Source organism: Talpa europaea, assembly GCF_964194135.1.
Source record: "Talpa europaea genome assembly, chromosome: 9".
NCBI lineage: Eukaryota > Metazoa > Chordata > Mammalia > Eulipotyphla > Talpidae > Talpa > Talpa europaea.
Window position 1 is genome coordinate 75,957,221 of NC_140076.1, and position 12,414 is coordinate 75,969,634.

Below are 12,414 nucleotides of genomic sequence, written 5' to 3' on the forward strand. Positions count from 1 at the left end.
CTAAAGGATTGACTGACACAAAGCTACTTGCTGCTAGGAACAGGAAATGTATTGAGGAATTTAAATCTGGATGGAATGAATTCAGATCGCAGCAAGAATCCCTGCACTTACTGTCCTCTCAGAAATGCCTGCTTTTCTTTCCCCCTTTCCTATTAAAAGGATAAAATATAAACTTTTTCCTCAGAAACTTTTGAGAGTATATATTTCTTGCATAGGATGACTGTACATATGATATGATGTGTTTACTTCCTATATCCCAGGGTGTTTTTCAAGAAAGAGGGAGCCGTTTCTAACTGGGAGGAGTTTTATTTCTCCCATCTCACATAATTCAGTAAAATAAATCAAAATCAGATGTTCATTTTTGAGTGGCAATCAGATGGATTTGGATTTTTTTTTTTTTTTTCACTCTTTAAACTGGTGCATCTGGGTGAACTCAGGCTTGTGTATCTTGGCATCCAGGCCTGTCTAGTAATAGAAGACAAACTGTTTGACTTGTTTTGGCTGCCTTTTTGGACCTGTTTCACTGTACCCTTTTTTACATTTGAAGGACTGGTCAGGAGGAAGAAAGCAAATATTAAGATAGTGTTTACACTTTGTGGCTTAAAGTCAGGTGAGCGATAATTACGGCCTTTGAAGCTGATGACCTGAGGACCATCATTTGATGACTTGGGGATTAACAGTTTAGAGGTGACATGCTTGAAAGAAAGAGGGTTACATAAGGAGGTACAGATAGGGAAAAGGAAGTTTGGGGAAAGGCTGTGCCAGACACCTTGGGAGGATAATAAGTTAAATAGCACTTTAAAATAATTGATGTGGCTTGTATCTCTCAGCAGGACGGTGAAAATGAAAGCAGGCTGTAGCATCGTGGAAAAGCCAGAGGGAGGTGGAGGTGAGCAGACATTAAATCAACTCTGATATACCTGGAATGTCCCTCGCTGGTTCCTTTTCTCTGCAGCTGGGCTCTGCCTACTCCACAGATGCCAGGCCACACCTGATACCTCTTAACGGGTAGATGGATACTGCTAGGATAGTTGAGGGCTTGTTTTCTGTGGATGTGTGTTTAACATGTCTGGTCACCACTCCCTCATCCCAAGTGTTGTCTCTTTCCTGCTAGAGACACAGTTCCAGCTTTTCAGCCGTGTTTTCCTAAAACATTAGTCTATCTTTCCTGTTCTTTTCCTTTGGAACTTTCATGCCTTCATAGAAAGGAGACCTGAGATGTATAAAGGAGTAAGAGATTAGGATGTATAAAGGAGTAAGAGATTAGGAAATCTGGGTACTACTGCCCAACTCTCAGATTTAATGATTGTCAAAAGGAGAGGTAACTTCGCCATGCTTTCCTCTCCCTGCTCTGGTGAGCCCCAGCCCTGACTGAAAGGGTGTTTGTGGCATGTTTGCATAGCACTAGAGATCCTGAGCACTGGAATGTGAAGTTGAGATACTGGTATGTATGTATCTAGCCCCTGACTATCTCAATCTTGCCCTTTTCACATTAAAGGGTATCAGTTTCCTGACTGGGCCTATAAAACAGAGTCCTCCCCCGGCTCCCGGCAGATCCAGCTGTGGCACTTCATCCTAGAGCTGCTGCAAAAGGAAGAGTTCCGCCATGTCATCGCCTGGCAGCAGGGAGAGTACGGGGAATTTGTCATCAAGGATCCAGATGAGGTGGCCCGCCTCTGGGGCCGCAGGAAGTGCAAACCACAGATGAATTATGACAAGTTAAGCCGGGCCCTCAGGTAAGGGAAAGAATTCCCAAATCCATGGTGTTAACAGATTAGCAGGAGACTAAGCAGTTTGGTGACTATTAGATAAAAAGGATATCAGGTGATAAGAGGCTACACTACCTAAGTGGATAATGTGTAACATTGATGTGGGAGTAGAAGAGCTGTTGAATCTGAGTAGCACAGGCACAGGAGGAGAAAAGGCATATCTTTGGTTATATGTAGGAGGGAATTCCAACGCGGTTGGCACTGGATCCTGACAGACAGCCGATTCTGCTCAATAGTGGGCGGTAGTGTATGGTGAAACATGGATTGGAGCTCATTTATAATCCAGAGGATTAGTTTAGACTTCCCTGTTGGAAATCTTAGAATTTCTCTCTTTAGGCTCTCCTGGAAGAAACTAGGAAAAGTGAAGCAAGCACACAGGACAAGAGTTCACTGAATGGTACTCACCTAACTCTTTTGTGCTCAACTGTCAGTTCATAGGTTACTGCAACACATCTAAAGATTGATTGCTTTAAGTTTTCTCAGGTTCTCTTTTCCCCTTGTCAGTCTTTACATTTCATAACCCTTTATCCCTCAGAGGGCCAGAAGGCAGTTTATAACCTCTGTTACTGAATAGATACAAGGATAAAGGTTCTGGGTACATTGAAGTCCCCCTGCTTTTCTTCTTTCTTTGTGAAGGTAAAATCTGTGCCACAGTTTTGCTGAGTCTCTCAGCCCTCTTGAAAGTGAAGCAAACCAAGCTCGCTACTGTTTTCCAAATCAGGGTATACCATTGTTTGACCTGCCACCATAAAAACAGCTCTACATTCCTTTGTCTATGCCTTGAATTAAAGCCTTTACACTAATAACCTGACATGGTTACAAGTCTCCTCTCAGGAGACTTGTCTTTCCCCACCTGGTTAAGGCAGGAAAGAGAAACTGCAGTTAGTGGCATACAGTGAAACAGGAAGGAAATAGACTGTAGAACTGAAATTGTAGAAAGATGGAGAAGAGTGGCTGGGTCTGGGATAGGTGTTCATTATCTTAAAATGAGATTTTTTTAATAAAACTCTAGCCAAGGACCAGAAAATTGAATGGGAAAAGTACACGCTTAGGTTCCCAGCCCTAACCTGAGGGCAAGGCTGCAAAAGAATGATTGTGATGTTTGTAATACTTAGACCAAGAATTGTTCATCTTAGTGGTTACATAAGTTTATCAAAAACTGTCAGTATCTAGAAAGTAAATTGATAGGCATTTCTGTTTCTACAGATACTACTACAACAAGAGGATCCTTCATAAAACAAAAGGGAAAAGATTTACTTATAAATTTAACTTCAACAAGCTGGTGATGCCCAACTACCCATTCATCAACATTCGCTCAAGTGGTAAGATGCAAACTCAACTTGGGGAAGAATTTTGAAAAGGAAATTTGAAAAAGAATTTTAAAGACTCAAGTGTAAGACCTAGCATGTATAAGAGGGTTTTAGAAACCCTAATGTACCATGATCTTTTGTATTGCCTTGGTATTCTGGAAAGTTTTCCTGCTCGTCTCACACAGGGAGCAATAGGTTCTGCAGCATGAAGAGAGATTGTGTTTGGTTTGTTTGATTGGTTCTCTTTTCACAGATTATTGTGATCTCACTAGCCTCTTCAGGAGTCATGTTCCTTAGGTTTGTGTTGATTTTCAGTCTTTCAGGACTCTGTTTTTAACACCCTGCCCAGTGGCTCTGTCATAGACTGAGAACCTGTTTCTACAAACACTTCCGATTTTCTATGAAACTACCAAGCTGTCCCTTATCAAGTGAATATCATCAAAACCACAGCATCCTTGATCACAGAAGGGGAGGTTCATTTGTTAACAGTGAAAAGCAGTGTCTTTGATCTTCACTAACAACTTTGAGAACAAGGCTCTGGGGTTACTTGACCTTCTCTTAAGTGCAGCAGGGCTTCCCCTCTGGGCGCTCAGACTAACAGCTTTCCATCACAGCTCCTCACAGACATTCTATGTCTGTCTGAGGCAGAAGGCAGTCACTTACAAGGTTTAGTTTTTTGTTGTTTTGTTTTGGGGTTTGTTTTTCTTTCTGTGTGTGTATGTAAGATGCAAATCATCTCCCTCCCCAAGGAAATAGATTATATTGAACTAATTTCTGACCAGTCCCATCAATACACAATCTTTTGGAGCATTGTGTGTTAAGACCAAAGAAATTTGTGATTCTGCAGCATTACAACTTCTCAGAGTAAAGTTGGAAGAACCTGAAAAATTAGAGCGGGGGTGTGGCTGAGAGAATGTAATGCTGAGATCCACTGCAGATGTGTAATTACTACACAACAAGTCAGGGCAGTTTTAGCCTACACTGCTATTGTTACTGTTCCATCTCTCCTTCTGAAGCCACTCCCTCCTGTCCCTGGGGCATGCATTTAAAAAAAAAAAAAAGTGGTGTTGGAATGTATCTCTCTAATTACAACCTGTTTTCTTTCCGTGTGCCTGAGGGAGAGAGGCATTAGGAAATCAAACCTGTTCTAGCCACTGGAATCCCATTTCCTCTATTTTTCACTCTTGCCCCCACCCTGTGCACCTAGAAAAATTGGGATTAGATGGGTATCCCCCACAGTTTTGAAGAATGCGTTGGGGTTGCCTACCATTCCCCCACTCTTGTTCCCTTTTGACCTATTTTGTTTATTGAAACCCCAAACAACCAGCCACTTGGTAGTCAGGAATTGGGGCATCCATCAGCCCTAGAAATTGATATACTTTTCCAGGATGACAGAAATCTGGACCCTCACTTTGAAAACACTGGCCTGGAACAGTAGTGACCTAGCACAACATCTGCCTGAAGGCAGTTGAACCAACAGTGATCGTTAACTAAACTCCAGATCCTAATCAAGAAGTGATAGGAGAAGCAAAATAGCACTCACTTTTCTTTTAGGCATAATACTTAGTTGCTTATTATATCCTAGGTATCTTACACACAACTCAAAAAAGCTGGAGTCATTAATTCATAGAGAACACATTACCCAGATAGATCAGATGTTTCAGGTTTACTTTCTGGGTTATAAAGGACTGAAACTTATTGAATATCCACTTAATGGAGTTACTTTTGTTTAATGTTTTTGTGAATTGTCTCAGTTCTCCCAGTTCAATAAAGTATATGTTTAAATATCCACATTTTATAAATAATAAAATTTAGGATAACAGCAAAGTCAAAGATTGGTCAGAGTGTATTGAATACAGTTATCTGTTGAGCAAGTTTCTCAAGAAGCAGTTCCTAAGAGATTGAGGTGTTGAAGTATAGGTCTTGTTTGATACACTGTGCCTTTTTCCTCTGCATTGGTATTCATTCATTTGTTCAACAGATAATGTATTAAGCCCTGAAGACCAAAAAAGAAAAAAAAGTGATGGGCGTGTTCTGTCTCTCTAGGAACTTAAATTTAGCAGGAGTGATAAGACATTTGAGGTTTATTACAATTCAGAATGCATTGTGGAACATAATAAACACTCTTAAGTAGTACTCTGTGGATTTAGATTCTGGAAGCCAGATAACTCATGTCTAAGATGGTGGGTTGATAGTTTAGCTATTTTGATGTGTGTGTCTTTAAAAATTGAGGTAATGCATGCTGGTTGTAATGTAGCCATAAAATACAGACGTTTATAAAGTAAAGCAAACATTCTCTTTTCCCTTCCCCACAAGCCTGAACAGTTCAGGGTAGATTATTTAAAATTTATGTAGTGTTGAAAGTACTAATACATGCAGAATCTCGTTTTTGTCATTAAAAGGACCCTATAACATACATTGTTAAATATATTTTAACATAGTGCTTGAATAAGAAACACTGGAAAGATAAGAATATACTAGTAAAAATGGTTACCTGTCAGGGTGGGGCCAAGAATAGGTTTGAAACCTCTCTATCCCTCCCGACACTGTTGCAATTTTTTTGTATTTATCCTTTGGAAAACTTCATATCGACAGAAAAATTAGAAAAAAGAGAACAGTGAACACCCGTATATTCTCTGTCTAGATTCAGTAATCATTAACGTTATTGTCGTGTTTGCTTTATCTTTATATATATAATTGTAAATAAGATACAGACATGACGACATTTCACCCCGGTGCATGTCAGCCAGCATGTATGTCCCAGGTACAAGGACAGTCTCCATAACCACAGTAGCATGACCACACCCAGGAAGTTTGACAGTACTCTAGTACAGTTATCTAACATATGGTCAATATTAACTGTTTCAGTTTTCATAACATGAATCCTGTCTTATCCATTTTACAAATAAGGAAATTGAGGCACAGAAAGGTGAATTATCCAGGGTCCCACAAATAAGAAGTGGAAGGCTGGGCCTCCCCTGCTGACGCAGCGGTTGAGTGCTGGGCTGCGAGGCTGCCCACAGCCTCTGCAGCGCCGGTTCGTTCCCCGGCCAGCGGCAAGAGCCCCACAAAAAAAAAAGGTGGAAGGCCAACATATGAACATAGGAAAGGCCTTTTATTTCCATCTTACCAGACAAGGGGGTCAAAGATTAACTGCTTACTTCACCAAACTATAAGGTGCCAAAACTAAGATTCAGACCCGAATCTTCTAGCCCTGGTTTTCTTGGTGACTCCATAAAGGTAGTCTTCTTCCTAAACAGTATTGTTCGGACTTATTTTAAGCAGAAACTTATTTTTTCAAACAAAATCTTTTTTTTTTTTTTTTCAAGATTTATTTATTTATTTATACAAGCACTGGGTACAGTCAGAAGCGCGGGAGGGTGAGAGAATTTACCAGAGCGGGGAGCAGAGCAGGCAGAAGGACCGAAGTACACTGCTGAAGGGAGCAGCAGGAGGCAGGAGAGGTCTGCGTGCCATGTGGGGCCTCCATGTGGTGGCCAGGGAGCAGCCGGGGATCGAACCGGCACTGCAGAGGCTGCGGGCAGCTTCGCAACCCAGCGCTCAACCACTGCGCCACCGGGGAGGCCCCTCAAACAAAATAAATCTTGATATGCCATTTCAACATATTACATATAAATTGGGGCTGCTGCAGTTAATTAGAGACTGCTGCCTGTTCACCAGTGCTCTTAGATTTGTCCTCCTTTGCTAGTCTAAATGCATTTGGAAAAATACTATCATATTTCCTTCTCATAGCTTTATAGTGTGTCTTTAGCATGTGTAAAGAATGAGATAACCTCCAGTTTAAAAAAGAAAAAAAAAACTAAACAATTTAGGGGACTGGACCATCTCTTCTTGCCTCACTCCACCTTCTTATACTTAGTCCTTGAGAACACATAGAAGTGGTTGTTTGCTTTTGAGCTTATATGCACTTAATACAAAATCAAGATTCAAAAGAGGAAAACTTTAGCCTCTGTTAATAGGCCTGTAGAAGAAATACTTTTGGCTTGGCACCCTCTTGACTGTACTCAAAATATATACAAAGTCATCCATCTGTTTTACCTAAATCAGTGGTTTTAAGGGGTAAGATGAGCAGGAGGAGAGCTAGGGAGGTGCTGCAGAACAGTTGTCTGTGGACATCACTTCCAGATTGCTGCTCTGGCACCACGTCACTTAGTCCTCTATGCCTGGAGAGCTGCAGTTCTGTCCACTCTGGACTTGATGTCTGAGAAAGTCTGGTGGGAGCAGTACTTACCCACACCAGATCTTTTGCACCTTTTGTGTTTCTTCTCCAAGATCTTCATACTTTCACTCACTGGGTTTTCTTGTTTTTTCCTTCTCCTTTCTCTCTTCTCAAGAGTATAAAGAGCCCTCTGACTTCATCAGTGATAGAAGCCACTCATACCTCCCAGAAGCCCAGAGCCTCTGAAGTCTCAGATGCAGACCTTTCTTATGTTCTATGTAACAGAGAATCTTTGGGGAGCTTTGAGAATTTGTGAACCCCTGAAGTTGACATGTTTAGTCCAGTGTTGGTTTCTGCTTAGAGCCTCAAATGTCAGCAAGTGAACTTGAGAGAGTGGTAGGTCCTGGGTTTTCTCCCAGCTTCCTCCATGCTTAAAAAGCATTGAAAGCATTGTTAGAAGATTATAGATGTAAAGAGATTGAAAAATATGTGTATAGAAAAATACTCTGAAGGGTCCTCCCTTCAGGTGCAAGGGATTAAGCACAGCACTATGAAGCTATCTGCAGCCTCTGCAGCACGAGTTCAATTCCTTGCCAGGGAGCTGAACACATGGCACAGCAGACCTCTCCTGTCTTGCCCGCTGCTCCCCCCAATAGTGTATTTCAGTACATCGTTTGTTCTGCTTCCCACTGTCTCTGGTAAATCCTGTCACCCTCCCCACATCTCTGGCTTACACTCCAGCTCTTGCATGCATAAATAAAATAAATCTTTTTAAAAAATAGAAAAGAAAAATACTCTGAAATAGTGATTATATATTAGAAATGACAAAAGCTATTACACATAAGAACTTGCCTTAATAGGGCCTCCCTGGTGGCACAGGGGTTAAATCTCAGCACTGTCAAACTGTCGCCAGCCACTGAAACATGAGTTCAATCCCCGGCTAGGGAGCTAATCCCACACTGCGCAGCAGACCTCTCCTGACTCACCCACTGCTCCCCTCAGCAGTGTATTTCAGTTACTCTGCCTGTTCTGCTCCCCACTCTGTCTCTGGTGATCATCTCACTCCCCCATACCTCTGGACTACACCCCAGCTCTTGTATGTATAATAAATAACTCTTTTAAAAAAAAAAAAAGGACTTGCCCTAACAAACATGGCTTTTTAAAAAAATCTTAAAATATGATCTTGGGCCTCCCTGGTGGCGCAGCGGTTGAGCACTGGGTTGCGAAGCTGCCCAAAACCTCTGCAGCGCTGGTTCATTCCCCGGCCGCCAATGAGGGTCCCACATGGCGCGTAGACCTCTCCTGCTGCCCGCTGGTCCCCTCAGCGGTGTACTTCGTCAATCTGCCTTCTGCTCTCCCCTCTGGCTCTGGTGAATTCTCTCACCCTCCTGTGCTTCTGACTGTACCCAGTGCTTGTATAAATAAATAAATACATCTTTTAAAAAAAATGTAGCCCTAAACTTAAAAAAAAAAAATACATGATCTTGTTCATTTCCATATATGTGAAGTACAGGGTCTTTGGGCTCTTAATGAAATTCATTACAAACATGTCATTTCCAGTTCTGTTTGTTTTGGGGGTTGCTTTGTTTTATAGATGTGGCCAAAATTATGAAAGAAAAGACTCTCTGCAAAGTTAAGAATTGAAATAGGAGATCTATCACAGAATTTAGAGTTGTAGAGGGAAAGACTCTTAGTGCCCCTTCACTCACTGAACTAATAATACTTACTGAACACTCACCAACTTTAAGCCCTGAACTAGTAACCTAGTTGTGAACAATTGGTACTCCCTGCTCTCTTGGAATTGATGTTTTAGAATTTTGATAAACAAGTAAACGGTATTTCAGATCAGAAGAAGTATTGTGGGGCCTCCCTGGTGGCGCAAGGGGTTAAGACGCATCCTGTGAAGCCATCCACAGCCTCTGCAGCACAAGTTTGGTCCCCCGGCCAGCCAGGGAGCAACCCACATGGCGCAGCAGACCTTTCCTGACTCACCCACTGCTCCCCTCAGCAGTGTACTTGGTCAATCTGCCTGTTCTGTTCCCCACTCTGTTTCTGGTGAATCTTCTCACCCCCCACATCACTGGCCTATACCCTAGCTCTTGTATGCATAAATAAAATAAATCTTTTAAAAAAAGAAGTATTGTGAAGACAAGGGGAGTGCGGGGCTAGAGAAAGACAGCACCTTCCTCAGGTAGAGGAAGCGGAACTGTAATTACAAAGACTCAGAGCTTTTGATTCCTCAACTGTGGGGATGTTTGTTTCCTGTTGCTCCTAAATATCTTGTCCTCATTTACATAAAAGTGCTGCTAATGACTTGAGCAGACCTCTAAAGTGGCCTCTGTCTTTTTCTCCATCTCAGGTGTGGTTCCCCAGAGTGCGCCACCAGTGCCAACCGCCTCTTCCCGTTTCCATTTCCCACCTCTGGACACCCATTCTCCAACTGGTGATGTGCAGCCAGGGCGGTTCTCTGCTGCCTCCCTGACTGCTTCTGGCCAGGAGTCAAGTAATGGTGCTGACAGAAAAGCGGAGCTTTCAGAGCTGGAGGAAGGCTCGGCCGCTGACTGGCGCCGCAGTGTGGATCTCATGTCCTCCCGGAATGCTGTTGGTGGTGGAGGGATTGGCCATCAGAAGCGCAAACCTGACATAATGCTTCCTCTGTTCACTCGGCCAGGGATGTACCCTGACCCCCACAGTCCCTTTGCTGTCTCGCCAATCCCTGGCCGAGGAGGGGTCCTTAATGTCCCCATTTCACCAGCCCTCTCCCTGACTCCCACCATCTTCTCCTATAGCCCATCACCAGGCCTGAGCCCCTTCACCAGCAGCAGTTGCTTCTCTTTCAACCCTGAGGAAATGAAACACTACCTTCATTCTCAAGCCTGCTCTGTGTTCAACTACCATCTGAGTCCCCGGACATTTCCCCGGTATCCAGGGCTCATGGTCCCACCACTGCAGTGCCAAATGCACCCTGAGGAGTCGGCCCAGTTCTCTATCAAGTTGCAGCCCCCCCCAGTTGGACGGAAAAATCGAGAGAGGATAGAGAGCAGTGAGGAGTCTTCACCTGTCACTGTCCCCACCATGGCTCCTGGCCCCCCAAGAATTAAGGTGGAACCCGCCCCTGAAAAGGATCCCGAGAGTCTTGGGCAGTTGACACAAGAGAAGGAGGCACACTCCCAGGAAGAGGGCACTGTGCCGAGCAGGACCGTAGAAGAGGGAAAAGGCACCGTCTTTGCCCGCCCAGCTGCACCACCTGCCTGGTCCTCAGTGCCCACTAGCACCCCAAGTGAAGAAGAACCTCTAGAGGTGACTGAAGACAATGAGGACAGACCTGGCAAAGAACCCAACGCACCTGAGAAGAAGGAAGATGCCCTGATGCCCCCCAAGCTTCGGTTGAAGCGGCGCTGGAATGACAACCCTGAAGCCCAAGAGCTGAGTAAGAATGGCAAGTTCCTCTGGAGCGGGCCCGGGCCCCGGGGCCTGGCCACAGCAGCTGCGGATGCCTAGAACTGGAAGTGGATTGGGAGCTGTTTATACTATAATCAAATACATACATGTATTTATGTAGCAAGATTTCGGGCTGGGGGGTGGGGGGACGGGCATTATTAGACTGGTTTGATCATTCTAGGGGAATAGACTTGTATTTTTTATGTTTGGGGATGGGATGGGGTATCTTCAGTTGTACATTAGGTGGGATATGAACACACTTTTCCTGGTGAGTAGGACATGGAAAGGGTATTGAACTGCGAGGAGAAAGAGCCTCTGTTTCCTGAGGCTTATACTTTCTGACAAACTCCCAAAGGGCCAAAAGACTGTTTGGTCCCGTGATAGTTCAGGTTCCAGACTTCTTTCTTTTCTATTGTATTTATATATGGAAAGCCATTAATGAATTTATTTTGCTCTGAGAGATACACATGAAGGGGAAAAGACATGGTTGGGAGGTTGAACAGTGAAAGGCCATTAATAACTAAGTATTTTGTATGAAATGTTTATTATTATTTCAGGGGAGGAAAAAGATAATTTCAGTCTTACTGGGGGAGGGGGGAATGTCCAGATGTTGTTCTTTTCCTTTGTTGTTTGGCATTTTTTCTTTTCCTTTAAAAAAAAAAGATGTTTTCAGGAAACATGAAGTGGACTGCCAGTCAGAGTGGGGCTGCCAGGGCGCGGGAGCTTCGCTTCACTGCGTGGTTGAGACAGGATTCCCTGCTCTGAATTTCTTGGACTTTTTACCTACTCACTTATTCAGAAGCCATGAGGAGTTGTAAACTCTTGTTCAGGGAAGAAAGAAGAGGCAGGACAAAGTAACCCAATGCCTTTAAAAACAAAAAATGACCTTCATTCTTACCTTTCCATTGTGGGTTTGGGGAGCCAAACCAAAGTGTGACTGAGCAAGTTCGCCAAGAGGCATGACAATATTGAAGATGTCTTTCCATTGTGTCTGGTTCTCTCTTGCCATTTTCTTAAGTCGAGCCTTAACAATGAACATACTGGTAACACGATACGGGTCTGTCGACATAAACCTGTAAAAGGGCACGGACAGCTTTTCAGATCATCCAGGAATGTGGAAACATGGTCAGATTTCACTTCGGCATCCATCGTTCCCTTTGAATGTTACGGGGATGGGTAGCAGAAAGGCAGGACTGTGGGAGTGAAGGGCAGATGGTACCTGGAAATGCAGAAGGTAACTGGGGGTCCACGCGGATGTTGGTTGAGACTGAAGAGAGAAGTGAGCAGAAGGCACAGAAGACAGCCAGATGCCAAAGGCCTGGTGTGCCTGGAAGAGTCAGTGTGTGTCCTATTGTGGTTTTGTCATTCTTGCCATTCCCATTTCCCTCGCTTCTTCAAATTCTCATAATGAGTTGACCCTCCTACATGAGACTCCAGTTTACTGACAGTGAGGAATTGTTTCTTTGTGGGGAATTTCCTTCCACCAGTTTCAAAGGAAGGAGAAAGTGTTGATCTTAAATGAAGCAAGAAGGACCTGGACTAGGAGCAGAGAGAAAGAAGCCACAGCCAGCTCTGTGGGGGAGGAGGGTACAAGTATAACTGTAGTGTACAGAAATTGCTGTGGCTCAGATCCACCTAGCAGCAGGGCAGCAGGGAGAAAAGAATTAACTTTATACCTGATCAGGGCAAGGAGTTGGGCACATGGATGTGCTCT

General features: G+C 43.7%; 1 protein-coding gene across 1 annotated transcript; it reads left to right on the plus strand.

Moving 5' to 3' along the window:
* Positions 1 to 810: 810 nt before the first annotated feature.
* On the plus strand, positions 811 to 10,760 carry LOC311177998 (ETS translocation variant 3; the record flags this gene model as incomplete). Its single annotated transcript, XM_084244316.1, has 4 exons — positions 811 to 889; positions 1,499 to 1,736; positions 2,976 to 3,091; positions 9,619 to 10,760. The coding sequence occupies 4 exons, from the start codon at positions 811 to 813 to the stop codon at positions 10,758 to 10,760; spliced, it is 1,575 nt and encodes a 524-aa protein (XP_084100442.1).
* Positions 10,761 to 12,414: the final 1,654 nt, after the last annotated feature.